This window comes from Acanthaster planci, linkage group LG04, assembly GCF_054643075.1.
Source record: "Acanthaster planci isolate LZ-2023a linkage group LG04, COTS_SCS, whole genome shotgun sequence".
NCBI lineage: Eukaryota > Metazoa > Echinodermata > Asteroidea > Valvatida > Acanthasteridae > Acanthaster > Acanthaster planci.
The window spans coordinates 22,500,989-22,527,580 of record NC_141780.1 but is presented as its reverse complement, the minus strand read 5'-3'; the positions used below and the strand labels follow the sequence as shown (position 1 = coordinate 22,527,580).

General features: G+C 39.0%; 2 protein-coding genes across 9 annotated transcripts in view; one reads left to right on the top strand and one right to left on the bottom strand.

Annotated features, from left to right (window-relative positions):
* The window catches only part of LOC110984566 (uncharacterized), a 74,964-nt gene that overhangs the window by 47,605 nt on the left and 767 nt on the right, over positions 1–26,592 (bottom strand). For 3 of the 8 annotated variants that reach the window (XM_087136278.1, XM_087136280.1, XM_087136279.1), the window contains exon 1: positions 2,929–3,721. The exons of 1 other annotated variant lie outside the window; for it this stretch is intronic. In XM_087136278.1, coding sequence (XP_086992404.1) covers positions 2,929–3,532 — 604 coding nt within the window. In that variant the 5' untranslated portion in view covers positions 3,533–3,721. Of the gene's footprint in view, positions 1–2,928; positions 3,722–8,527; positions 8,915–12,297; positions 13,251–26,592 lie in introns of those variants that run through there. 4 more of the 8 variants (XM_087136281.1, XM_087136283.1, XM_022244902.2 and 1 more) reach the window with 4 other exon arrangements.
* Positions 4,614–26,592, top strand: part of LOC110984640 (protein Cryzl2-like) — a 34,583-nt gene continuing 12,604 nt past the window's right edge. The window contains exon 1 of the mRNA XM_022245012.2: positions 4,614–4,826. Within this exon, the coding sequence (XP_022100704.1) occupies positions 4,750–4,826 (77 nt within the window). The 5' untranslated portion in view covers positions 4,614–4,749. The remainder of the gene's footprint in view (positions 4,827–26,592) is intronic.

The following is a 26,592-nucleotide window of genomic DNA, read 5'->3' as shown; positions in this document are numbered from 1 at the left end:
TAATTTCACACACTGATACACTGTCAAAAACAAAGATACAAAACCAATGAAACATTCAATCTAAGGAAATGTTTACAACAGATGAAACAAACAATGTGGAATAAATAAAGTTGACAAGAATTCTAAAATTTCCGACAATCCAAAGATACAAACGGGCACATGTATTCTGAACAAAGGCCACAGGCATTTATATTTACAGGACCCTAACCCGTTCCTGTAGGCTTACAGGTACATGTACCTACGTGTTGGCATAAAACACCCACGCCCACACATTCGGATGCTAAAAATATATAACACAACAAGCTTCAAATCCCCATTGTGTCTCTTGAGCACACCATCACACTTACTGTTAGCTTTAATTCTCAGACCTTCTGTGATCCATCACTTAAGGGCAGCAATGGGTAGTTTAAAACCATCTGTGAACAATTTGTGTCTGCTGATCATGAACAAACGCCTATGAGCTATTATGTTTTGGTGTCATTTCACCCCCAAAACTAAACTTTCAAAATCAAGTGGTTATTCTCTTCAATGACCTCCCCCATAAAATACTTGATTACATGAACTTTAATTTCTGAATATCTTGCTTTCAAAATGAACTGAAAATATATTTAAAATGAGTGAAAAACAAGAGTTTTCAAAGAATTTTTTCATTTTTTGAGTGCAAAGTGAGGAAAAATGCCTGTGCTTGGAGAATAATAAACATTAGATATTAGAAACACATCAAGAAGGTCGAGGAAAAACAGCAGCATTCTGTATGCAACCTTTACATAGGTCACTTAATTCAAGTTTTCCGGTTGATCACTTCACAATCCATCTGGTGGTAACTCAATATTCATCCTGTGAAGCGTTGGATAATAAGCCACATACATGTGCATGAGCTTAACTACCCGGAATTTGATTCAAAATTATATGTACATTGCAATTGATGCACCAGGAAGTAAATCTGTTCTATCACGTACGTACCAATTCAGTATGTACATGTACGTGCATACATTGGAGCAAAGACTTCACCTGGATTGGGAAAGTTGAAGTCAGATGGAATTTCCATCATCTGTAAAACCTGCCAGAAAGACACAGTTTCCTTGTAAAGGTTTTATCTTTTTTTTTTTTTCTCAATGTTTTTGGAAATCTACTGCACTATAAGACAAACTAAACAGAACTACCAATATTAACCTCATTTGCAAATAACAGCAGCTCTTGAGGCTTCAGTTCTCACTAAAAAAAATCACACTCACAACAGAAGCATTCCATGTTCTAACCAAATCAAAACAGTTTCCAAGTTCTGGTTTCAAATGAATTCATTTCTCAGAAGCTGGAAGGACTTGTAGGGATGTAGCAAGAATCTCTTCCATTGTGCGAGTCAAAATAAAATACACGTAATAATAAAAGTTGTGGAAAAGAATATGAGAAGATAAAGGTTAGGGCAAACACTTAAATAGAATTTGCTGCCATCATTTTCAAGATAATTTATGAAAAAAAAGAATTGTAGTGTTTTAAAAAGTAAATTAGAAATAGATAGATTGACATTAACAATCTTCGTCTATTAAAGCACAGGTCAATATACGGAGATCCCTTGAACTTATCATGTGAAATTTGCCGAGTGCTGAAAAGTTGACGTTAGAGTTGGTTGTTAACTGTGATTAAACAATGAACTTGTATTTTCAGACTTTGTGGCAACAACTACTTGCATGCATCTACATGTACGAGTGTAAATTTATGAAAAACATGATCATGCTTCAATGCAAATGCAGGCAATGCAACAAGTCAAGAGGGGGTACTTGTCACTTAGCAACAAAGTTGACCGAAACCCTTAACACCTTTCATGGAATCTTCTCTCCTTATATTTTAAGCCTTTGACCTTCAGAATGTCAGTGGATAGGCCTACGGATCGGTCCGAAGTACAACATATCACCACTTTGCACCAGAGTACACATCATTCCACAACTTGAAGTCTAGCAATAAGGCAGACTTCAACTTCCACAACTTGGACTTCTAGACCACTGAACATTGCCCGTTGTATTCAAGTTGTAGTTTACTTTCGGATTCCCCTTGGAAGAACATGTGCACTGTGGGTGCCCCCACTCCCAGTATTTGTGGAATTTGGCTGGTAAAGGATGGTGCATTTGGCTGGTTCAAATTGGTTATTTGGGGCCCAAAATAGCATCATCAACAAATGGCTAAAGTAGCCTATGGCATGGATTGCAGAGAATGCTGAAATCATGGGGGAACTAACCAACCAACACTGGCAGTGGAAGGGGGGGGGTTGGGGGCCAGGAGGGGCAGGCAGGGTCCCCTTCCACTTCAATCACAGGGGTGATGACCCCCAAACTCTTGGCAGACAATGGGACAGGGCTTAATGGATACCAATGGTCTCACAACTGCTCATCTCTCCCCATTTTGAAAAAATTCTAGAAAGAGTTCCATACATGACACCCTATGCACAAAACCTATGAGTCTTGGTAAGTGTACATATTTTCCCTTCTAAATTGAAGTTTTCTGGACATGATTTTGCTTCCGGAAGGCTAAAAGGTCACTGTAGTCCATCACTATATTGTCAACAAAGTTTCTTTCACTTTGCAGTGGAATGTAAGTAGGTTAACTTATAGGTTACAATATCCTTTGCAAACTTACCCAGTAAATTCTTATTAAAGTTTTCAGTTGCCTCAACTCATGCTCTCTCATGATATAAGTTTTGTTTATTTATAGTGTCCACTAGTGGTACTAGTGGGAAAAATGTATACTAATTTTCGCTGCAGTGACCTATTAGTTATTTGAAAGCAATGAAGTGCCCCCACAAGTCAAATTCAGCAGATGAAATACTGGGAAATTCAATTGGAAAACACACAAAACATGCACCGGAATTCCATCAGAAAAAAAACAAAAAGTAAACTGGTTTGTCTAAACTTTCTTTACAATGTCCATACTCACGTTTTTGAATGCTCTTTTTCTTGATATTAACCGGCTCTGCTTCAACGACAGTTTCGAAACTCCGCATACGGATATTATACACCGAAGACTTCGGTTTGGGAGACAACGGCTTCGATTTGGAAGAAAACGACTTGGAAGACAAGGAAGGTTTGGAAGGCAAGGCTGGCTTAGCAGGTAACCTTGGCTTTGAACCAAGGCCCTTAATAGGAGCTTGCGGAATCGTTGAAGCAGATGCTGCATTTTTGAACATAACATGAGGTTGGTTTTGCAAATTCGTGGCAATGTGGGGCTTGTCTCCACTTTTATCATGTTTACCAACAGCAGAATCCCTTGCTTCCAGCGAAAACACCTTCTGTTTTACAGCACAGGACTCAGATGCTCGCCCAGGAATAGGTGGAATAGGCCTTCCTCCAGCAGCTTGATCGAAGGGCCGTGCAGGGGGCTTAACCGACTTGAAGGAGCCGACGTGACGACTGTATCGCTGAGGCGAGAGAGTAGACCCGCTTCTTGTCCTAGTCTGTGGGATTGGGGCGATATCTCCCTCAAATTTTTGTTTCAAGAGATTCACACTTTCGGTCTTCTCTGGGAGTGACGATGAGGCCATGATTTACACTTGGCTGAAGTGGAAGGAGAACTGGTCAGCATCGTTTATTTCTTGTTCTGTTTCCTTGCTGTAACGTTGTTTTGAACAACTTCCCGGGAAAAGTATGAGTGTTGGAATTACCCATCAACTTTTGACACCTCATCTCACGGAACTTTAACGCCCGGCCGGCCGTAGCCGTACCCCACGCAAACGCGGAAGTATGAAGCAGCACGTCATTATTAAACGCTTGAACACCGTCGGCCAGGAGATCTGAAGTCATGTTTCTGTACTAGAATTTTCAAGTTTGCCTGCTTTGATATTAAGCCTACAAAAGGCCGAAAAATCGTTTTTGTCTTCTTTCTGTCCTTTTTCTTTAATTATAAATTACTCGCGACTTTAAACAGGATTATATAAAGGCAGTATCAAGAAAAACAGAAAAAATGCAACCTCATCTCAAAAAGACTTGAAAATCAACATCTATTTTGAAACTGATTTTCAATCAATATTGTGCCTTCTTAAAACAGCTTAAAAGTGGAAGTATTAAAATGTCGAAAAACACTAATTTGTTTTTCTTTCCAATTCTGAAAAAAAAAAACAATAAAGTTACTCTTGTTGCTTTATTCCCTGACCTGCATCCTAATTCGAAACAAGAGAAACATAACAGAACAACATTCCAGAATGGTATTCCTAGGACAAAATCAACTTGTAATTTTGAAGTTGAGTAGTTTCTATGCTTGACCTTAGGTCAGGCTTTATCAGTTACCAATGACAAGGGGATCTCCATTTCATTCAAAAAGTCATGTTTCACTATTGACCCAAAATTTATTTGACTCCACAATTGCTGCCCAACAAATTATTTTCTACAAATCGCACCCCTGGCAAATGTCCAATTGTGTGAATACGTACAACCGTGTATGTCATCAAATATTTTTTTCCATTCCAGTGAATGAGCAGATTACTATCGCAGTCACGGTTTCTAAGTTGTTGAAAATATTAACGGAAACATTACATTTTTCATACAAAGCCATAGCACACTCGAAGCGCAAACTTTTTTTTAGATTTCTGTTCAAGCAAGAGAGGGCGCCATCCACAACAAACGTCCAGCCGGCCGGCCGCGCGCGCGACGCGTGCAGTATGCAGTTTCATGCTGTCGCAACTCGCGTAATCTAACACTACATGTATGCCATGGAACCAAATGAAATATCGATAGGCCTAGATAAATATCTGACAGAGTAAACATGCTCCAGCGAGGTTTTGTGGTTGCAATGGCTGCTTTTCGGTGTCCACCTGAAGTTCTTCTTCGATCAGCTGCTAGGTAAATCATCCAATCCAAAATAAGTCTTTAACTGAAAGTAACGCTGTTGGCGCTACCGAAGACATGTCTAGCTCCACGCCCCAAACTAAACCCTAAGTCGGTGCGTGGTTGGTGTGATGTTTCCCGATACTAGTGATACATGTACAATTCATCACTCCACCAATGGCGCAGAAATGCTCTCAAACATAGAGGTTACGTGATAGGGAGAGGTTGTGTCCAGTTGTGGTAAACCGTTAACAATCCAATTAAAGCCCTAGGGCCTAGTCTTGTGCAGGTACCGGTATGTGTACAATGTAGGCCTTAAACTAGACCCTTTCCATTTGGAACAGTTTTACTTGAAAGTTCTAGGCCTTAAGCTATTCAACAAGTTCAATTCTAAATGAACCTCAGAGTCAGCAAGTCAGACCTTGATTTGTCATGTGGGTAACTTCAGCCCAACGTTTTCCCAATGTCATGAGCATTAGGGCTGGAGTTACTCAAGCCACATTTACAATGTACGTGTAGGGTAAGGAAAGCAAGAAATCTGACCAGCTGTGTAGCTTTTTGTATGCAGTTGGTCGAATTCTCCTCCTGGTAGAAAATTCCTACTCTTACCCTACATGTGGATTCCGTTAACACGATGTGCTACTTACAGTGGGTAGGTGATTACTGTAAGATTCAGCCAGGCATCGATCTAAGAAAATTGGTCCCTAATTTAGGGAGGTAAGTTGGTGTAGTGAATTTTTCCTTGCCTTCCACCTCTGCTGCCTGGGTTTAACCCTAACACTCCTCAATCCTTCACCTGTTGGAGGACTGAGGAGTATTAGGTTTTATTCCCAGCTTGGCCCACATGTGAACATAAATTACAAAAAAATGAAATATCCTGCAATTTAATGTACATGATGTAGGATTTCATTTGAAACCATAAAAAAGATGATCAACTATGATGATATACATGTACATACGGTATGTACTCTTTGGAGAAGAAAAACTCCAAAATGCCCATGACAGGTATTGAACTCGATTCTTGAGCCATGTGCCATTACCACTTTGCCATGTGCTCAAACGGTCATGAAGGGTGACTTTTATTTTGTATTATGTCGGTTCCATGGAGGTATTTTTTTATAGTAAATTAAAATGCACGTACTGTACATGCTAGAAAAACTATGCACTTCATTTTACATGTAATTCTCTTTTTTTTTCGTGCTTACACATGAAGGTTTTAAAAATTGTCTATTCTAATTGTAGATCTACCAGTGCCAATTGACCTTCAAGAAAAAAGACTAAATAGTTTCAGAAACCTGCACATTCTGTTTTCCTTTTGCTTGAATAACATTGTAATGAACATTTACCTAGGTATCAATAGCTTGCATACGTGTACAAGATACTGATACCTAGGTAATTGTACAATTCCTCGGTTCCTATAAATACCATAAATACACTTCATGAAACATCACCTGTGTTTTTTTTTCTTTGAATTAATGAATGGCTTATGTCTACAAGCAACTGTACATCATTTGTCTGAAGACTTGACCTGTTAAAACAAACGAATGACATCCTTTTTGATATGATGGCAGGTTATCAATTGACAAAAATAACTGGCAGCATGTTTTGCAGTGTCCATTTTCCTGGTAATGCATATAGACATCTGTCATGGCTCTACCTGCTTCAGCCTCCTATTGTGATTCATTTATAAGGCCATCATGCTCTGCTTCCATTTTTGTCTGTCTTGTACACATCCCCAAATCCACCATCCACCTTTTGCTTTCTTTCCTTTTCTACTGTCCTTCTCTAAATTGTTTGTGGTCTGTGGACCCTTTTTTCGCCTTCTGGTCATGATGTCAGGCAATCAGGCAGTGATAGGTGTGCGATGAAAGATCTTCGTTCAACTTGGTTATTTTCAAATTTACCAAATTTATCACGTGGTACATGTGTGCTGGTAATTGTGTACACAGATTGTATGCAGTCTTTTTTTATCCTAACACAGGTACATTTATGTACTCGCTGTCTACTCTGCAAGAAGTGTAGGCCTACCATGTACATCTACCGGTGCTTTAACTGTCTTTTGTTAACCCTTAGCAATTTCATAGAGCTGCTTAAGCACAAAATATGCTTAAGCGTGAAAAAACTTTGCTCGATAAATCAGTTAACCAGCCAAAATTCCATGTGATGTATATTGTTTTTGGATTGTATTTAACTGTTTTTTAGTTAGCATGACAATCAGATAGAGTTTGAGCTGGTAACCTTTGTTTATTAAGCATAATTTTTCCCGCTTAAGCAAATTTTGTGCTTAAGCAGCTCTATGAAATTTTGCACCACTGGCCCAGATCTCAGTGTGTGGTTATACCCTCAACTGTTTGCTGCAATGCTCGACAGTTACTCTTTACACTTCAGTTCTACAAAAGCAACATCTGATCAGAGAATCATAATGGCGTCATGCTCGTCTGTACTTTCTTTACATGTGGTACTTGTACATGTGCATGTACCGCTAATCTTAAATTTGATGGGACTCACTGGTACTCCGTATCAGAGTCCAAAACTTGAGGACTTTCCATCGGTTCTCATTTGTTCACACTGTTATATCTATTGTTTTCCACTTTGGGATGTCCTTGATTGGATTCTTTTTCTCGATTTAAATAGAATTTACCCCGCATGTCCTTGCTGTACCAGTACATATATATACATGTAAACGTGAATATTTACATTGTCCATAGTTGTGCCATCAGACTACTGACAGGTGAATCCTTGTCTAAAGTTAGACTAATGGGTAGGCTTCACTCTCAAAGTCTACAAAATGTTGGAGAAAATTCACCCTCGGAAATTGAATTGCCCTACATTTAGACCTCAAACTTAGCACGTTTAATGAGCCTTATTTACCCTAACCCAAGGCTTTTTTGGCTTGGATGCATCTTCATCAGTCCTTAAAAATCTTCCAATTGCCTCTATCAGAAAATTGGATACGAGTGACATCTGCTTCAATTCTTCAAAATTCTCCTGCAATTCCTCTCATTATGTTGAGGCAGTGCAGCTGGTATCCTGGAGCAATATGGAGGATTAAGGCATGGACTATGCATGAAGGGCAGGTTGTAACCTTAGAAAAGGACACAGCAGGCCTACACCCTTCACATACAGCCACATTTTGTGGTCATTTAGCCTCAGTCCTCCAAAATCCTCAAAACTGCCTCTTGGATTTCAGAGACTTTCAGAGAAGGTTTGCTTTAAAGATATTGAAGTGTGTACCTGTTACATATGTAATGCTGAAGCCCCTTTTTGTTAGCACTGACTTCTATGGAAGTACTGGTACATGTACATGTATGTTAATGCGGAACATTTCAGTAGTACCAAAGTGAATACAACGTGTGCATAACTACATGTACACCATGTACATGTGTAAAGGTATCAGCGTGAGAACTATGGTAGCATGTGAACCAACATGCATACCTACGACCTCATTTGTTTGCACAGCACCTATAGGTTCTGTATGATGTCACACTTCGGTAGTCTACAGTGTAACACTGCACAGATTTACGATACATGTACAAATGTACCTCATTTGAGCAGAGTTTGTATACTGATGAAACACCCAGCCACCTGCAAATGTTCTGGTACATACACGTATGTCATTGGACTACATGTACATGTACATGTACATGTATGTACAGCATCTTGAAGGTAAAATAAGAGAGACACAAGGTTATGAGCACTGGCAGAGCTGAACTTACATGAGGCGAAGAATCCCCGAGGAAGTGTTATTGCCTTCCTTTTCCCGCTGGCAAATAAATCCATGTCAAGAAAGACACTTGAACCTGATGTACGTCAGCTGCCAGTTCATTCCACTGCCATGCAGTCATTTAGCAAGTGTGGCAGGTAGCTTGCTTTCCATCCTAAATCGGGTGGACTTCAGATAAACAACCAGCACTGTGCTTTGTCTAACCATAGCCAATTACTTGTACTTGTTGAAAGAACCACGATTGCACATCATCATGACACTAAAAGCAAGTTTTCTCCAAATATTCCATCATTTGTACCTGCATACACAAGCCGTGAACTTTACATGGACATTTACACAGTTTTTCCAACAGACAGTTCTTCCTGGAGCTTACATGACAGTTGAATGCACCTGTTGGGAGTACGCTGCACCAATTTGGCCACCATGCAATTAACAGGAAAGGGAAATGGAACCTCACAGCAAGAGCTGATATGAAACCGCAGTCTTGTCAAGGTTCACATACAGGATACACGCTCACAGTATACAGCACATATTTAATGTACATGTACGATAACTGTACTTGATAACATTGGAATACTTGACATGACAACAGTATTTTTACAGTTGTGTAACCACAATTAATGCTATTTCCTGTACAGGGTTGGCATTGTATACGGTATTTGCTGTTAAAATTGAAAATTGCTTGTCTCAATGGTTTGTATGAATTCCAAATCCGGCTCATACCAAGGAGATGCCAACACTATGGTGCTGTTTCCCCCCCAACTATAGCATTTGCCCCAACTATAACTAGAACAGTATTTAAGAGTACTGCAGTTGGGCTAGTCCAACTATTGTTGACAAATTTCTCAATTTTCTCCAAGTTCATGCAGCGCACACCTGTCATCAGTCCTCCAAAATATGGTTCTTATTCCATGACATAAATAAGAACTTGTCTCTGCAAACACGAGTTGTTGAAGGAAATACTCTGTACATGTAAAATGACGGTGGCACATGCTGGGCACATGCAAACACTGGACCAACTGGGGACATTTCTCTGTCCTCATAATGTTTGCAGTCCCCACAGGTGAAATGTCATGTATTTGCCTCACTACTACGAAGCAAGAATGTACATGTACCTGTCTTCCTGTGCGAGTCAGTTCGGTATGTTAACAGTCATTTTAAACTCAATCTTTCTTTCATACATAAGCTTATCTTTATCTTTGTTTTTCCTGAGATAAAACCATAGCTTGCAATAGAAGCTTGAGGTAGTTGTTTCAGTTTTCATATTTGTTATGCATAAATAAAGTTTTGTGGGATATTTCAGTTTCGGTTTGACTTGATTGGATTTATGATGAGGTTCAGATAATGAGCATAGTCAAGGATCTCGCACTATTCAGTTTACTTATTGAATGTGTCGTTACAAATACTTGTAAGCTACCGGTGTGAAATTTAAAACTCAATGTTACAGGTACTACAGTACAGCCATTTTACTGGTAGCACCACATGTACTGTATGTAGAGTGAGTAATTGTACTCAGGTATTGCTTATACTCATAGCAAACTCAGACTCATAAAATGCATTGTATCTTACGTACATGTACATATCACTCACACACTCATACTCACGACTTGTAGTAGCAAAGTAATGTTCAGTCAAGAATGTAACCATGTACAGTCAACAGCGGCAGAATGATTTTCAAAGAGAAAGGGACAGTTTGAACTTGTGAGACTATCAGGCATTAGCCAGTAATAGCCCAATCAATTAAGCCTTATCCTATTATAGGACCTGCAGAAAAAGGGGGGCCGTGCCCCCTCCTCCGTAGTTGAAAAAAGTGGGGGAGTCACTGGTCCCCCCCCCCATTTCCGCTGCCAGTGTGTACAGTGTCACTTATACATGCAGGCATTGCAGGCAATCTAAAAGTTATATTTTTGGGAAACCCAATGTACCATAAGTACATGAATATGTACTTGTACATCAGTAAGAGGTTGAACAGGAGCAATCCACAACACGAAGAAAAGGAAGTATTTTTCACAGAGCAGCAGTGCAAAGTCAGAATTTTGCTAGCAGGAAAAAACCCATTGAGAATGGATCTGACAAATGCTGATTGTACAAGACTTGCATGTACATGTAGATCTTTAACCTTAAGGTCTTCAATCTTCTGATTACAACGTGATTTTACACATACCCTGAGGGTTAGGGTTGTTGTGAAATCCTTCCTCATCCCTGGCCTTAAAAGAACAGGGAAAGAAGAAGACACAAATTCACATTTTTCTCTGTCACAATGCAGAACTTGAGACCATTACAGCAAGACTCTTGGACTTCTTCCATTGATTGTGAATGGTCAGTTTAATGAAAGTTTGACATGGGTTTCAGTTCCTCAGATAAGTCCATTTTTCCAAGACAGGTGCATGCAGGCAACAATTTCCAACTTTTCCCATTTGACAGTACAAATGCTTTGTTGGATTGAATTGAAATGTCAATGGATGTCTTTACATGCTGACCAAATAAATTTGGTCAGGGGTCAATCTGCTCCTCACAAGAGAAGGTGAAAAAAGGTCCCTTGTAGGGTTAAGAAAGTGGAATTTGGTTGAAGACTTATGTAACTGAAGTCATACTTTCCGGTAGTGTTACTGAACATGCCAATTTGACAAAAAGACTGGCTGTAATCAAAAACACATCAACTTACCCTTGTCAAGTGTAAGATTTAATCAGTTGACGCTACTCCCAGACCAAAAATTCATATTTCCTTGACTGTTGCCTTGGGCATACCATCAGAATAAATAAATACATGTAAATTTCCCAAAGAAAACACTAATGCTGTCCTTTTCCTTTCCGTTGTTAGAGTGAAGATGGTGAAAGATGAACTATTTTCACAAAATACTGAACTGCCTCAAAGCTAGGAAAAGATGGTCATGTCCCAGCCCACAACAGATGTCAACAGACACTATGGCAATGCTGCAAGTACATGTATTTCTGTTGCCAACAGTGCATTGTAAAAAATCTTGAAACTGCAGAGAAAAAATTCCTGAGATTCCAGCTGCTTATTTGTGAAGGCAGCGTGTTTAAAACACTGACATCTTGACAGTCAATGTGCGTTAAGGGTCTTGCCCCCTAGTAAACAAACCCATGGACTCCGTTGACAGTTGATTGGTAAGGAGTCCTTATATGGATCATTTGTATTTTTGTACCATGAGGACGTTGGCTGTCAATGCACTGCAGTTTGGATTAGGGGAAAAAGGTGAATAATTGGAGAATGATTATTTATACCAGGTGCTGGCAAATTGAAATGACAATGACTTTCCTTTTCTGAATGGTAAAGTTGTTATTGAAAGTTTTTTTCCCCTTTTAGTTTCCTGTTTTTTTGAGTTTGGAATTCTTGCTGAAAAACTGTCAACTCATTGAAGTTACAGTTTGCGCCTTATTTTTTTGTTCTGATGTAGTCTTTGGTAGGGTGTCAAACTTCTGACTTCAAACCTGTTGACACTGTGACAACATGATAAGATGACAAGATTTAGATCATCATTAACCAAAAATTCAGCACAGTTGCTTGAGAAGACCCGGGCCTAAGTTTATCACTTTACATTCTACTGTATGCTCTTTTGAAAAAAAAGAACAGTCTGTTTGCACTGTTGATTTTATTCCCTGCTCACAGACAAAACAGAAATTGTAACTTGTCAACAAGTGAAAATGCAGACAACATACTGTAAGTACTAGGACATGTACACAGACACATACTAGAACAAAGAACGCCTCAGTAATCAGCACTGTTATGTGACAAGATACCTTGCATTTCCAGGATGCGTTCTAACGTTGCAATTCTGCTTCTCACCACCGTCATCTTACTTGCCTCGACTCCTCCACTTGCATCCTTTTCCTCATTCAAGTCGTCAAGCGACTGGGTCTCTTTGATGCCTGTTGAGTTTGTGCCTGAGGTGATGGAGGGTTGAGAGGGCCGATATGGTGTTCGGCCCTTCGTCGTCTGGGAACTTTGAGCTGGACAACCCCATGGGCGGTGCAGCTGGCCACAGTGTTTGCAGGAAAAAAACGATGCTTGGCTCAGTCGGTTGCCCATGATTCTCTGTTACAACACCTATATCCTATATACACTGAGTTTTTAAGGGCTGCCACCGTTTTGAGGGAACATCTAGCTGAAAGTGTCTGATATTTGTCTCATCTGGCACGCATTGGTACCATTCAGAGTTGCAGAAATATTGCAAAGTGACGAAGAATAATGAAGTTATTGAACTTCCAAGCTTAGCCGTTGATTGATCTGCCAATGGCAGACAGTGGCAAAAACAATGGTTAGATTTACTCAAAATCCTTAGAAAGACATGTTGACAAACAACCTTGAAGGTAGCCTCTTCAAAAGTTGCATCCAAGAGCAATGAAAACACATCCAGTTTACAGCAACTTGTAGATACCGATAACATTCACACTTGGTAACCGTACTTGAAGTATTCTGTGCATGCTTGTCCTGGAGTGCATACACTTACATGTACATGTAGTCGAAGGATGTCGTTTATTTCCTCGCGGAGCATTTGGTAACTGCTGTGAGGACCTGCTTAAGTGCTGGATAAATTTCCCTAGTTGCTAGCTTTTTACTGAAGTCATAAGTCCAAGCAGAATGCTGCTGTAGGAACACATTTACATCACATATTATTGTGTGATAGACATGTACAGTTTGGACTCTTGAGTTTTATGGACTTGCCTCATTACATCCAGAGTTTGACAACTATTTGTATACATTGACATATACATGTACTTACGACCATGGAGAAAATGACGGAAGCATTTAACTGATGTGAATAGAGATGAACCGTAAGCAAACACAGTGCATATTATTTGGGCCTATATCTTCCTTGTTTTGGATGTCTTATAGAAAATGTGCAGATTGAAACTAAAAGATGATTGGTTCAGATATTAGCTTTCCAGCTGGGCTAGTTCGCGGAGGTTGGCAACTTGTTTCAGTTTTACTGTGGTAATTTCACAGCTGCTACGTGTGTGTAGGATGGAGATTTTCATGGTTACTGATTTCAATTGGAAACAGAAAGTGACACGTACATGTTCCTACCTTTTACATGTACGTAGGTCCCGCATGTTCAGTAAAATATATAAAGTTGAACTTGCATATCAAGTTCAACAAGTTGTTCATTGTGTGTCAAATAAGCATGTTTATTTTTACAAAATTTATCCATTTACCTGTGCATGAAAATGTAAAAAGGACCACAAACTTTCAAGTAGTTGCCCACAAGACATTTCAACCTTTTTATTGGAGGGGGTCCTTAAATTTGCATATTAGATAAAGAATGAAAGCAAGTAAAATGAGCATCTGATTGCATGCCAGAACTGTAGAGGGCGGCATACTCAGTAGAGGGCAGCATACTATTGGTACCCAAAGATTGACAGTAAATGCATAAACTGTGGCAAGTTTACACTGAATGTGGTCAAACTTTTACGTCTTCACATGGTAGGAAGACACTGAAGTGTTTGTTAAAAGGATTGGAGATTTTTTTGGCGACATAATTGCCATTCTGATTAAAAATAAAATGTGGATTAAAAGTAGGGGTGGCTGAAACTTCTGATGCTTCAACAAAAGATGTTAATGGACAGCAACAGATTTAACAGCTAGGTCCTTGTATTCAAGCCGTCTTAGATGACAATCATGCAATTTAATCAAAGAAAAGGGATTGCCAATTTGTTTCTTTTTTTCCCTGTTTGTGCCTGTTGTTTGAAATTTCAGAAAATTATCCACAGTGCACTCATAGAATGCAAATAAATTTGGATTTTGTAGCAAGTATAATGGGCCTACTGGTTTGTCTTTCCCTGGTGACCTCTTTCTGGTATGCTAGACTACAGTGATACACATGAAGGAGCAGTGTTTGATGTAAAGCCTTGATCTGAGACAGCAGGTTTTAACCGAGAGAGATTTGAGCTGTGATTCGCAGCATTTTCTGTCAGGAATCCTGAAAGGTTCCCAACCTTACTGGGTCATGTACAAGCTTTGTGAATCCAATTGAATTGATTTATTTTCATGTATCTCGGATCCTATTACAACTTGAAAAGATAAAAGAGCTGGCTAATTATTCGCATTACGTCTGCTGCAGGTTAGAGGCATTTGCACTTTCAGTAAATCCCTTACTTGATTTTGTCACGCGAGTGTTTGCCCAACTTTTCTTGACAGATGCAACAGCAATCCGTGATACGGATGTGACTGTGCCAACATAAATGAACACATACTACTCACTGTTGATGAAGGACTTCCTCTGTATGTCGATTTCCAAATATGACCATGAATCCAATTAACAGACTTACTTAAAAATTGAATGTGTCATGAATAATTCTTGACCATTTACATGCACAGTACATGTACGATACTGTGTACGTGTGCTACTCATATGTACATGCAGGTGACTTTGGTTTGGGAGATGGTTGCTTATAACATTCCTACATGTTTCGTTTTGTTATGTGTCATTTCTGAGCACATGGTTTGGCAAGTTTCCACATCTCACCCGTTTGCTGACTTCGTCTTTATATCTCACTAAATACGTAGACTCTAGTTCAATAAGCGTCCCAGTTCTGCTTTAGAACGTGTACTGTACAAGTTGGTGTTATATCCATTTAATACGAGACAGATTGAGTGTATGATTTGGTTGAGCTACAGGTACATGTAATTAAGGCTTGAAGTTCTAAAATTCATTTTCAGAGGTGGAGTGGAGCTTGCCTTCTGTGATTTCACTGACTTATCATGAGATGAATGCACTGACCTACATGTACAAGCTACCATACATGCAGGCTGTGTTTCAGAAGAAGAGGCTATTGTACGTCATGAAATTGTTGTTTGTCAAAAGATACATGTAGAATCTCTGCCTTCCTGAAATAATGGTTTCTTCTGACAAACAATTCATTTATTTATTTATTCATTTAAGGTGCTTTTTTAAAGAGTAAGTTTTAATCAGTGTTTGGACTCATTCTCCCTCACAAAGTTTACAGATCTTTACCTTTTGGACCAGAACAATATTGAGATGAATCCCATTTTAAGTAGAAAGAAACCTGTGGTTGATGGGTTGGTACTTGTAAATTCATTCCCGTCATGGCTGACAGCCTGTGAGCCCGGAGATGCAACGCAAGAGTTCAGAGTGTTCAGCAAGAGTGCATCTCAGTTTCATGAAGAGGGCGCTCTGCAAGCGCTGTAACCGGATCGTTCAAGCCACTGAGATGTTAGTCTTGCTTTACATCTTGCATCTGTATCTTGATTTACGGCAGAGAGCATTACCTACATGTATGAGCATAGAATGTACATTGCAACTTTTCATACGCAAAGACCCCTATCATAACTTACAGAAGTCCATTTATAATTTTAAATGCACTATGCTGTGACTCAATTCGATTAATGAGCCACCCAGTACTATAATGCTAGTGTAATTTTTACACTGATGATACAATCCTACATGTTTATTGCTCTGGGAAAAATGCGAAGGAGGTTTCTAAAAAATTGCAGTTGCCGCAAAGTGGTGAATGGCGCATATACTTGTCTTAAATACAATTAAATCTATGACAGTTAACTCGAGTCATAAAAGAGCAGATAAAAAACTTGACATTCCATGAATGATGACCAACTTCAACAAGTTAATGTACATGTAGCTGATTACCTAGGAGTTAAGTTAGACTCACCTCTCAGTTGGGATCATTGGCTAAGCTGAGTAGTTCCATTTCTTTTTAGAATTAAAAAATTGAAGTGATTGAAGACTGTGTGACTTCTAAAAACACTTTAATGACCGTTTATAACGGCACCATCTGACCATGTATTGATTACAACTTAACCATTTGGGGATTTACAACCCAAAAGAACTTGGCTGGTATTCAGCGACTTCGGAATTATGCTGCTAGAGTTAATCTTAAGAAATTGTAAGTACACTGTACTTGAATTCTGAAGGAACTGACCTGGTCAAGTTGTTGAGATGGATGGATGTTACTCAATGAAGGGATAATTTTACCACAGTCGTAATGTACGAATTATATCCATAGACTGGCCCCGAGCTCAGTACCCGCACCTTGCCAATGATATTGTTTTACAGATTGAGACCAATGAAAATAGTATTGTTACTACCTTATATTACCCCATCCCTAGACTTGAGCTAGTAAAACATTCACTAAACATTTCTGGGCCCAAACTGTGGAACAACTTACCCGATTTCTTTCAGGATATCATTAGTGTCACCACCTTTAAAAAGACAACTTAAAACATTTGTTTGAAATGAATCCTGATCAGTTGTTATAAGGATACAGTTTACAGGATGTGTACTTTTAGTGAATTATTCCTTTTTATATTTTTGGTTTGTTTTTCTTGTTTTAGTCAAAAAAATAAGACGTGTTTATTGTTTTGATAACGGCCATTTTGAAAGAAGTTATTGCTGAACCATGTAACCCCATTTTTAAATAAATACAAAATAAATAACTTACATGTACACTGAGCATGCTTTTTTTTTTACGAGTCACATTTTGATGCGCCTGCTTAACTACTGTGCTTTCGTCATCTCTTCAGCTTGTACTTATGGTATTGAATTTTTTGTTTTCCAGCTTTGATGTTGCATTTTATTCCCTTGGATCTGTTAATGTGCTGCCGACTCTCAAAAACAGGATTTGAAATGAGTACCTTCTACTCTGCTTGTACCGGTCCATTTTTGTTACATGCTTGAACGGAACTTTCCCTCAGAATTCAACAGATTACCGTTGGAACAAAGCATTACTGACAGATCCTCACAGAGTGTGAAGATAACAGAATGTGGAACAAATCTCATGAATTCTCAGAAGAGAGGATGCCCATTCATTCTCTCTAATCAATTCTAAATGCTCTCAAGAACAGCCGCCATGCCAATGCCAAATATGCTTGAGTTATCACTACTCTTCAGCTGGCATTTATTGCAGCTGAAGAAATTCTCCTTTCCCCTCATTTTTGTTTACAGAAACACAAATATTTGCTCCTTGTCAAATGGTTCAGTCGTACTCTTTTTTTATGAAAAGTAGAAGGAAATAGGAAACTTAACAAAGATTGGGGATGAATAAGATATTTGGTAGTTTTTGCATCTGTAGTTTTCGTGTTCATCTTTCAACATTCTATGCCTTTTTAGAGTAAATGTATTTGAGAGAATCTAAGCAGGTAAAAGAAATCATTCAAAAGGTGTGCCAGGAACATGGGCCGTAATTTGTTCCTAGTCACACCGAGGTACATATACTTAATGATTGTCGTACAGTATCCAGTGGAAAATTATTTTTTGTGGTACGTGTACATATTGTAAGGTCTTTTTTTGTCACCTGGAGAAAAAACTTGTTCATGTAACCATGATGTACATGTAACAGTGCTGGGCCTTCATTTACAGTGCGTATGTACATGTGTGTATACACGTACCGCACATCCTGCATATATGGTGATTTAAGATTTGCTGTAAATAAAATTTTTCATTTAACATCATGGAATGAAAAATTTTTGATTGATTGATTGAAAGAAAGAAAGAACTTGCCTCTGTTTTTGGAGCTTTGTTCAGTTGCTCTGAGCTGTCCTGATCTTGCAAAGAAATGGGAACAGTTAACCCTCAGGAAATTGTACAAAGATTGCACTGTTGACATTTTTAACGATCAAAGGATGTGGCTCTCCAAGTGCTGTGGGTTCAGGTGCTGATAGTAGAAGGACTGTAACTCATGGTCCTAACCGATCAGAAGTTGGCATCAATTATTACTGAAGCTGAATCCACAAGTAATCCATGCCAGGCAGCCACAAGGCACAGGTAGGTATATGTAGCGGAATGGAACCGATACTAACGGAAGCCTGATGGTTATCTGAGTCTGTCATTTCCTGGTCCAGCGTCGTATGTGATCTGGGCAGTTATTCAGGGACCAGACAGGTCCGTGTGTTGGTGACGCTTACACGCATTGTTTCCCTCTCATCCAATTTGAGGTCCAGGCACGTGATCTTACAACAGTTATTGATGCTCCTCAGCGATACTTGATATGATGTCGATGATGGTCCTCAGCGATACTTGATATGATGTCGATGATGGTCCTCAGCGATACTTGATATGATGTCGATGATGGTCCTCAACGATACTTGATATGATAACGTCAATGATGCTCCTCAGCGATACTTGATATGATAACGTCAATGATGCTCCTCAGCGATACTTGACATGATCAGTGAATGACAAAAACCAGGAGGTCACCATTGCCCTGAAACAGGCTCTCTGAATGTCCAAACTGTGTGATGTACTGGTCAAGCGTAGCACACTGACCATACAACTGATTGTAGAGCATCAGTATGACACACATGTTGGTAACCTGGCCAGGTTAATCCATTGACACTGTGACTTCAACCCCGATCTAGAATTCACTGAGTACCCTCCCACAAATCCCTGGATTTAAGCCCGAGTGTGATGGCTTTCCCTCTAGTCAGCCCTAATAAGACAGGATGTCATGATTCTAATTCTTGATGTTTTAAAGGGAAGTACTATGCTGACTTCAGGTGAACATTTCAGTTAATCTCTCTCTCTCTCTCTCTGAACAGGAAACGGCAGTTGTCTACTTTTATTTGAAGGGCTTATGCACAGACTGGTACATTCTCCTATCCTGTGTCTAGTTTTTTTCTTCAGTATTGCACAGTTTTGTAAAGAGAAGAACATTAATTGCCTTTTCCAGTCTGAAAATAGTTCAACCTTTTGCCACCAACTAGAGCTACACATGTAATCATTCTTGATCAACCCAAATGATTTGGCCCTTGTAAGCAGATCTTCTGCAGCTTCCAAGAAGACAGAATGCAGCATTGTTGAACTGGGTTTTGTTTTTAGTATAGGTGTGTATTGATTGTTGATGATAAAATAAAACAGCAGCAGAGGATTAGAAGAAAGTGATAGCATACACATGTAGAGCATAAATAACATAGAATTTAAACAATACGAAAGAGGGATTACATTGTATTTCAATAAGGGGTTTGTTGTGAGTTTTGTTGACTCTGTCTTCACAACATTTCTGGTCCCTACAAAATTATTGTTGTGACAAGTATATGTCCCCCAACTACGGAGCAAAGTATATGTATAAAATGAAAAATATTTTGTTTTTAAAGTTACCGCTGTTCTTTTCAATTTCCCCATTTGCACTTGAAGCCCCATAGAAGTGTATTTCAGCATATTGTCCAAGCAGTTTGTGACAGGTGCTGTGGTCACTTCTCAAGGTATTTACACTTGTCACAATACAGATATGCATAAGTATAGCAATGTGGCCTGCTATACATGGAGGTGTGGTTATTTATTTTTACTTAAACTTCCAAACTTGTGCATGAAATTTCCATCTTTTCATTCTAGATGTTTCAATTGGCTATTAAGAGAATTTCTCAGTGGATTGAATGACTGGTAGGTCTCATGTAGAGATCAGTTCTTCCCTTTAAAACCCATGGACTAATTTGGTCTTCCTTGTTTGACTTACAAAGCAGAATTCAAAAAAACAAGGCTGAGGGGACGGAAAAAGTTGAGATGAAAAACCAAAACATTGCTCTTACTGCGTTTATTTTGACAAGCTCAATGAAGATGATTTGTATTCTTTTTGTTTGCATATGATTTGTATTTTGTAGTGTTATCTGCCCCGAGTTGAAGTGCACCCCCAAGTGGCAAAATAAAGACAGATGGTTGTAAGTTTTCCAAGGGGGTTCTTGCATGCGTTCTACGTGTACGCATACATTAAGGAGTAAATTTGCTACGCGTACTCGGCGTGCTCCGTGTCAAACGTGCCATTGATCCCATTATAAAGGTGCACCTATGCGGTGAATACTAAAAGAAAACACGCCCTGTTTTGTTCCACTCGGATTAGATTGAATACTATAACAACATACACATTTCCAGAGAAGGATTTCTACCTGACAAATGTGAAGATAACAGATTTGGTAGGATGGGGCTGGCCAGTTTGAATCAATGTGGGTCTGACTTGGGCCATAAATTGTGATTTATATAATTTTTCAATAAGACAAATTTCTAAAGCCTGCATGTCATATTGCTAAGCTTGGAAAAGCATTAGGTACTCAAACTCGAATAAATAGGTGAAGTATTTTTACACCTACCGTATTCTTTGTACATATGTACCGGTAAGTACGTACATGTATATACACAGAACTGTAAAGTATATTTAATATCTTTTTAAAATGATTATTTTCTCTGATTTTAATCTGGCCATGATCATTTCACAAAGAAAACCTTCAATTCCTTGTCTCAGGATGTCCCAATTCAGGTCCTTCAAAATGTTTGATTGTCTTTACATGTACTGTCAATTGATTTTGTCACAGTTTGCTCAGTATTGAAGACTGAAATTAATCAGGAATGTTCAATCTGTGTTTACCGTACATTGAGAATGAGAGCCAATTTTTCAGTGGTCCATTCAGTGTTATCTGTTCATCACACGCAAGGATCCCTGCATAGATCAAGTAGCCATATTCAGTAGCCTGTCACACAGACATAGTTGCTACACTTGAAAGATGGCAGCAGATGGAAGCCCAAATTATACCTTCTTGTTCCCTCAGTGTTGCCCTGGGTATGAGGTACATGTATGTTACTACAACATGGTTTGTTTGGGGTGTACATGCTCTCGGCATTCGGAAGTTTGTAAACTAGTTTACAGACCTCCAACTACATGTATGTAGTTTACCAATTTCCAGTGCCTCGGGGGAGTCAATCCACTGACTTATATTGGCATACTGACTAACCAATTCTGGGAAGATTCAGCAGTGCTAGGCTACCTTTTCCTTGGGATGTAATTGACCGGAATTGGTCCTAATTGTATTGGTACTGTAGTATTTTTAGCATGTTGGAACTGCAGCTGTGTGACCATTATTAGATGTCATCAGATTCAGAGGTTGTCATGTGTGTAACAAGGTGTGAGGGTGCTGTCATTTTCTAGTTTGAAATTATGCATTTGGCAGAAGATAGTAATCCTCAGCTGTCTTTACATTTCGTGCAGAACAGATTTATTGTAATCATTGTTTCCCTTAAAGATTCGCCGATATTGAATTTGGAGAAAAGGCTAGAAATGCCATATGTGTTATGACCAGATCAGAAATAAAGATGTTGAAGTTTTCTTGCATTTTAGTCAATTATCACATTGGCCACAGAAATAAGTAATCCATGTGCCCTACCCACAAACACTGACAAAAATCCTCATGCTCACAATGACGTCATTGCCAAAAATAACACAGCTTGCATACAGGCTCATACATGTACGTGCATGCCAAGAGTTTTCCACAAAGCAAGAACCTTTTCAATTTCAACACCTTTCCATTGATATTTTCCAAATTATAATAAGACAGAGTTTTTATAAAGTGCATAAATCTTTGTTGTGATTATTTCAAATGAAGCCAATTAACTGTAATTAACCTATAAAGACAATAACTACTCAAACAGGCACTGGTAATTGGTGTGATGGTACCGGTAGACGAAACTTAGTGACAAATGTTTCTCACCTGTTTCACCATGGTTCTTCACTACATCCTCATCAACGTCCCCGCCATGGATGGTCAAAGAGGACAATGATTTTTGATTTGAAGGTGAGGATAGTTTTCTTACAAAATTGGCGAGCGTTGAAAACGCCTTGGGAGAAGTCTTCTGCATGATTACATGGACCACTTCAGTTTCCTCATGTCTAGGTTGGCAACTCGATCGTTTCACTCTCTGTCTGCTGAATTCCTGAGAAAGATTTGCCTCTCCAGTTTGCTCATTCTGCTTTTAAAGCCTTACAAGTTATTTTGTGGTATTGTGGTTAATTAGTACTTGTGGAAGTAACACTTTTCCTCTTGCCTCATCCACAAAAACACCCTCAGGTGGTATTCATGGTATGTGCTCAGTAGCACCATAGAGCAAGGACCCTTGCTCTATGGTAGCACAGAGTGGTGTGTATGATTGTCTATCAATTTCTACACGTTGTCACTGATACCATTGGACATCATTTCATAGCAGACCAGATGTTTGTTTCAACATTATTAGCATATAGTTCCTGTCTTCTCTCATTTCACACCATGAGTTCTTTTCTTTTTTTTGCTTTTTTTTTCATTTTTCAATAAACTAGTTTCCTTGTTTATAAATTCATGTGCACTAAAGACAGATTTTTAGAAATTAATCTAAATGATGTGAATTTCATAACGATGTCAGTAAGGTCAATTTTTTTTCCTGTAAATTAATTACAACAGTGCTTCAAAATACATGTAACCAGTAGGAGCTGTAACTCACACAGTGCTCACAGGATAGACATTTTGGATGGTAAAACATAAATCATTTAAATTTAAACAATATTTGAACAAGCACTGCTGTCTTGGTTAATTAAGTCCATTTTGTGTCGAATTTGGCGTGATAGCCACCCTTGGAATAATTCCTACTCTTTAAGTGGATCATTTTCATGTCAGAGATTAGTCCAGCAGCAGAAGTAGAGGACACCTGGCTGGAAAACAGTTAAAATAAGGTGGAACATTTTCATTTGCATATTTGCATACTATTTGACTTTTTTCTGAATGGCTTTTTCTTCTTAGTAAACAAAGTAAAAATAGAGAGAAGGGGGATTTCTCTTGAGCCTAAATGCTGGTAATCCTAATTTGAAAAAGTGGAATGCTGGTACAGGTGAATGTCTTCCCTTCTTTTTCTGATACCTGGCAATCATTATTTGACACTTTAATTAAGCAAATGGAAATATTGAAAACCCCACCCTTGCAATTTTGTGACTAAACGAGAGACCATCAAAATATGTGTATTTGGGTTATTGCTTTTGCAAAACATTAGTTTCATGAATCATATGAATCAAACTTGACCAAAGTTTGGCGAGTATAGAGTATCGCTGTGTTGTGGTTAGACATGTACATGTACAGTATGTACCCGAAATGTATGACTCATGGGATGGCACATGTGTGTGGATTCGAACCCAGACAGGAATTGTGGTAGTTAAGTTCTGTTGGCAAGTCACCACACCATAATTACCTCTCTCCATAGTGATAGGCAGTTGCAGTACTGGTAAAAGTGACAATCCCATGCGTCATTAGAACCTGAAATGACCCTTTGACAATACAGACATTTCCTTTTCCGTTTAAGGGCTACATTTCCATTCAGTTATCCTGTTATCTGTGAAGCTGTGACACTGAATCTCAGCACACCTTTGAATGAATTCACAAAATCTGACAGTACATTTCAGGTTAATGTCATGGTAAAATGGTGAGAAATGGGTTTGCGGGTACACCATGGAATCAATCTCTTATGGACGAGGTGTGGTTCTTAAAAGAACCGGTGAGTATGAACTCGACGTTTCGGCCAGTGTGCTCTGGCTCTGGCCAAAACGTCGAGTTGATATTCACTGGTTCTTTTAAGAACCACACCTTGGCCAAAAGAGACTGATTCCATGGTGTAGCCGCAAACTCATTTCTTATGTTTCATCCACCGTGCAAAGCTTCAAATCTTACTTACAGGTGTAGGTAAAATGGTGTTCTACATGTACCATTACACCAGTTCATGTACGGTACCGTACATGAACTTTCTTTTTCAAGCCACAAACTTTGTGGACTCACTGTTCCAGATCATCACAGATAGTAAGTCATTTGATAAAACAAGGCAGTTCACATTAACTATTAACATTAGCATTGGCCTTGTTTCATGTGGGACAACGTGTGAAGAAAGATTGAGTTGTTTACTTGACCCCAGGATATTATCCTTGTCCTTTTCCTCTTGGGTTTGGTGTGTGTACTTGACCGATGCATGACTTTGATTGCATTCTTAGTCTCTAGTTTTCAGTCCGACTCAGTCGTTGGTTTGCTACATTGATTTTTTTTTTAGTTTTTTTGTTTACACTCAAACAAAGTCGATCTACATGACAGCCTCTGTATTTCAAGTCTTGTACAGAAAGGCAAGACGAAACCTGTGTGATGTGTATGCCTGGTTATTTCTGTCAATAAGCATGCAATAATTTTTGGCCAGTTTTGTTTATTAAACGGTAGAAAATCAGTCCAATGGTACATTGTACCTACTCAGAGGGAGACAAGTGCTTTGCAATATTAGTTATGGAAAAGAACACAGTGATTATTAAACTACACTGCGAGTCATCATGAATAATTGATACAGTCAGTGCAGGGTCATTTAAACCCTGTTGCAGTGATGGACGACTCGAGTCCTGACTCGGACTCCAGTCCAATTTTTTGGATTCGTGAATCAGCTTGGACACAGGTCGTTTTGGACTCGGCTTGGCTCGGTCTCAGCTAGTGGCTGACTTGGACTACTTACTGGACTTGAATCAAGTCCATTCAAAACTGTTCATAAAATTCAGAAATTTCATTGAAAAAACTGTCTACATCTGTTTTCCATAATTGTTTGGTTATGGCCCATCATTTTGGGGTCTAGAATAACGGCAAGCACATGTAAAAGGTGCGTAACCGCTTTCACAGAGTTGCCTGTGCAGTGCAGCGTAAAAACATTGTTCATGAAGGATTGACTTGTTTACAGTTTTCTTCTTGTGACATGTGCCAACATCACTGCACAGCAGATATGACCATAAAATGCCTTCATACACATTTAGTCGATACTTCATTAATCACCATTTTTTATAGAATGTTGGGATTAAATTTGAGACACAAAAAGTTTGTTCATCATTTATGAATCACTGGACAAGTGATTTTTTACCGGTTTTTTACTGGTACTTGTATTTAATATTTAGTCATATCAATGTTACCTTTGTATTTAATATTTAGTAAATTTAGTAAAAGTTAACTGGTATCCTGTCCACTTTTTTATGCACAAGTTCATAGGTCCATTTACTGTACACTGTACATGCTGCACACGTGCACGCATCATGTCTAGTCATTTAGTTATTATTTTGCCTTGCCCATCTTGCCCTCACTGTCAGTTCATCAAAGCATGTCCCTGTCACAGGTAATCCGTTTTGGGTTTACAAACCGTCAAGAAGCAGCCAGCCTTCAAAAAGCAAAATGAAAGTTTTGAATGAAATGAAATTGAAATGAAAGTGGTAAGGTGTGCACAGAGAAGTTGAGAACAACTTTGTGCGGCACCTTCGGAGCAAACATCCTTCAAAATCAGTAGGCCTACTGTACAGTCTAGACATAGGGCACCTAGTCAACTCAGAAATATTGTACACAAAAACTTAAATTTTCTGTATTTGCCAAAAATAGCCAATAACCAGGTCTTTATGACTGATTTGACAAAAACAGGGTATAACCGACGAAGTTGCGTCCAAGTTAAAAATAATCAAATTTTTTCAAAGGGACCGAGTACGAGTGGACTCGGATTGAGTTGGTTACGGACTGAGTTGACCGTGAACCTAAGGACATAGACGCATGAGCATACGTGGTTTTTCATGATCATGGCTATTCTCCTGATTCATTTCAGATGCTTTCCAAAAGCTGGCATTGCCAGCAAGAGAGTGTCTGTTTGAGTCCCAGAGTGGTAGATATCCTATGCAATTGAAATTCTTGGATATACACATGTAGTTACATGTACTTATGTAAGTACTGATTGTAGTTACTTATGTAAGTATTGATTCCACTCGTCAAATTTTGGGTTGAAACAGAAACTTTTGAATGAATCATGCGCGTGGCACAGCGATGTATACCATGTTGTTGTGTTGCCAAATGACCTTGATATCCTTCAATTCAAACAAATCTTTGGTGTGTCCGGGATTTGGGCCCTGGAGGGCAATATTGGGAACTCGGTCTCAGCTCGGACTCAACAATATGGAGTCGGACTTGAGCCGGACTCGGACAAAAATGGACTCGGCCTTGGCTCAGACTCCGAATAGATGGACTCAACTTCATCACTGCCGCCACCACATATTTCAGTTGAAGAATTACTGAAATTTTAAGGTATTGAGTTTGTTATTGATAGACACCCCTGTTGAAGTGTTGGAAACTGTGTTGCACTAAGTACATGTACATGTACATGTATGCTTTTAGTTGCCAGAGGTTAAAGTGCACACTCATAAATCCAACAGCTTCAGAAAATTGCTTCATCATACCGGTAGTCAGGATTACAGGTACTTCACGTGAATTAGCTGTAATGAACTTTTACA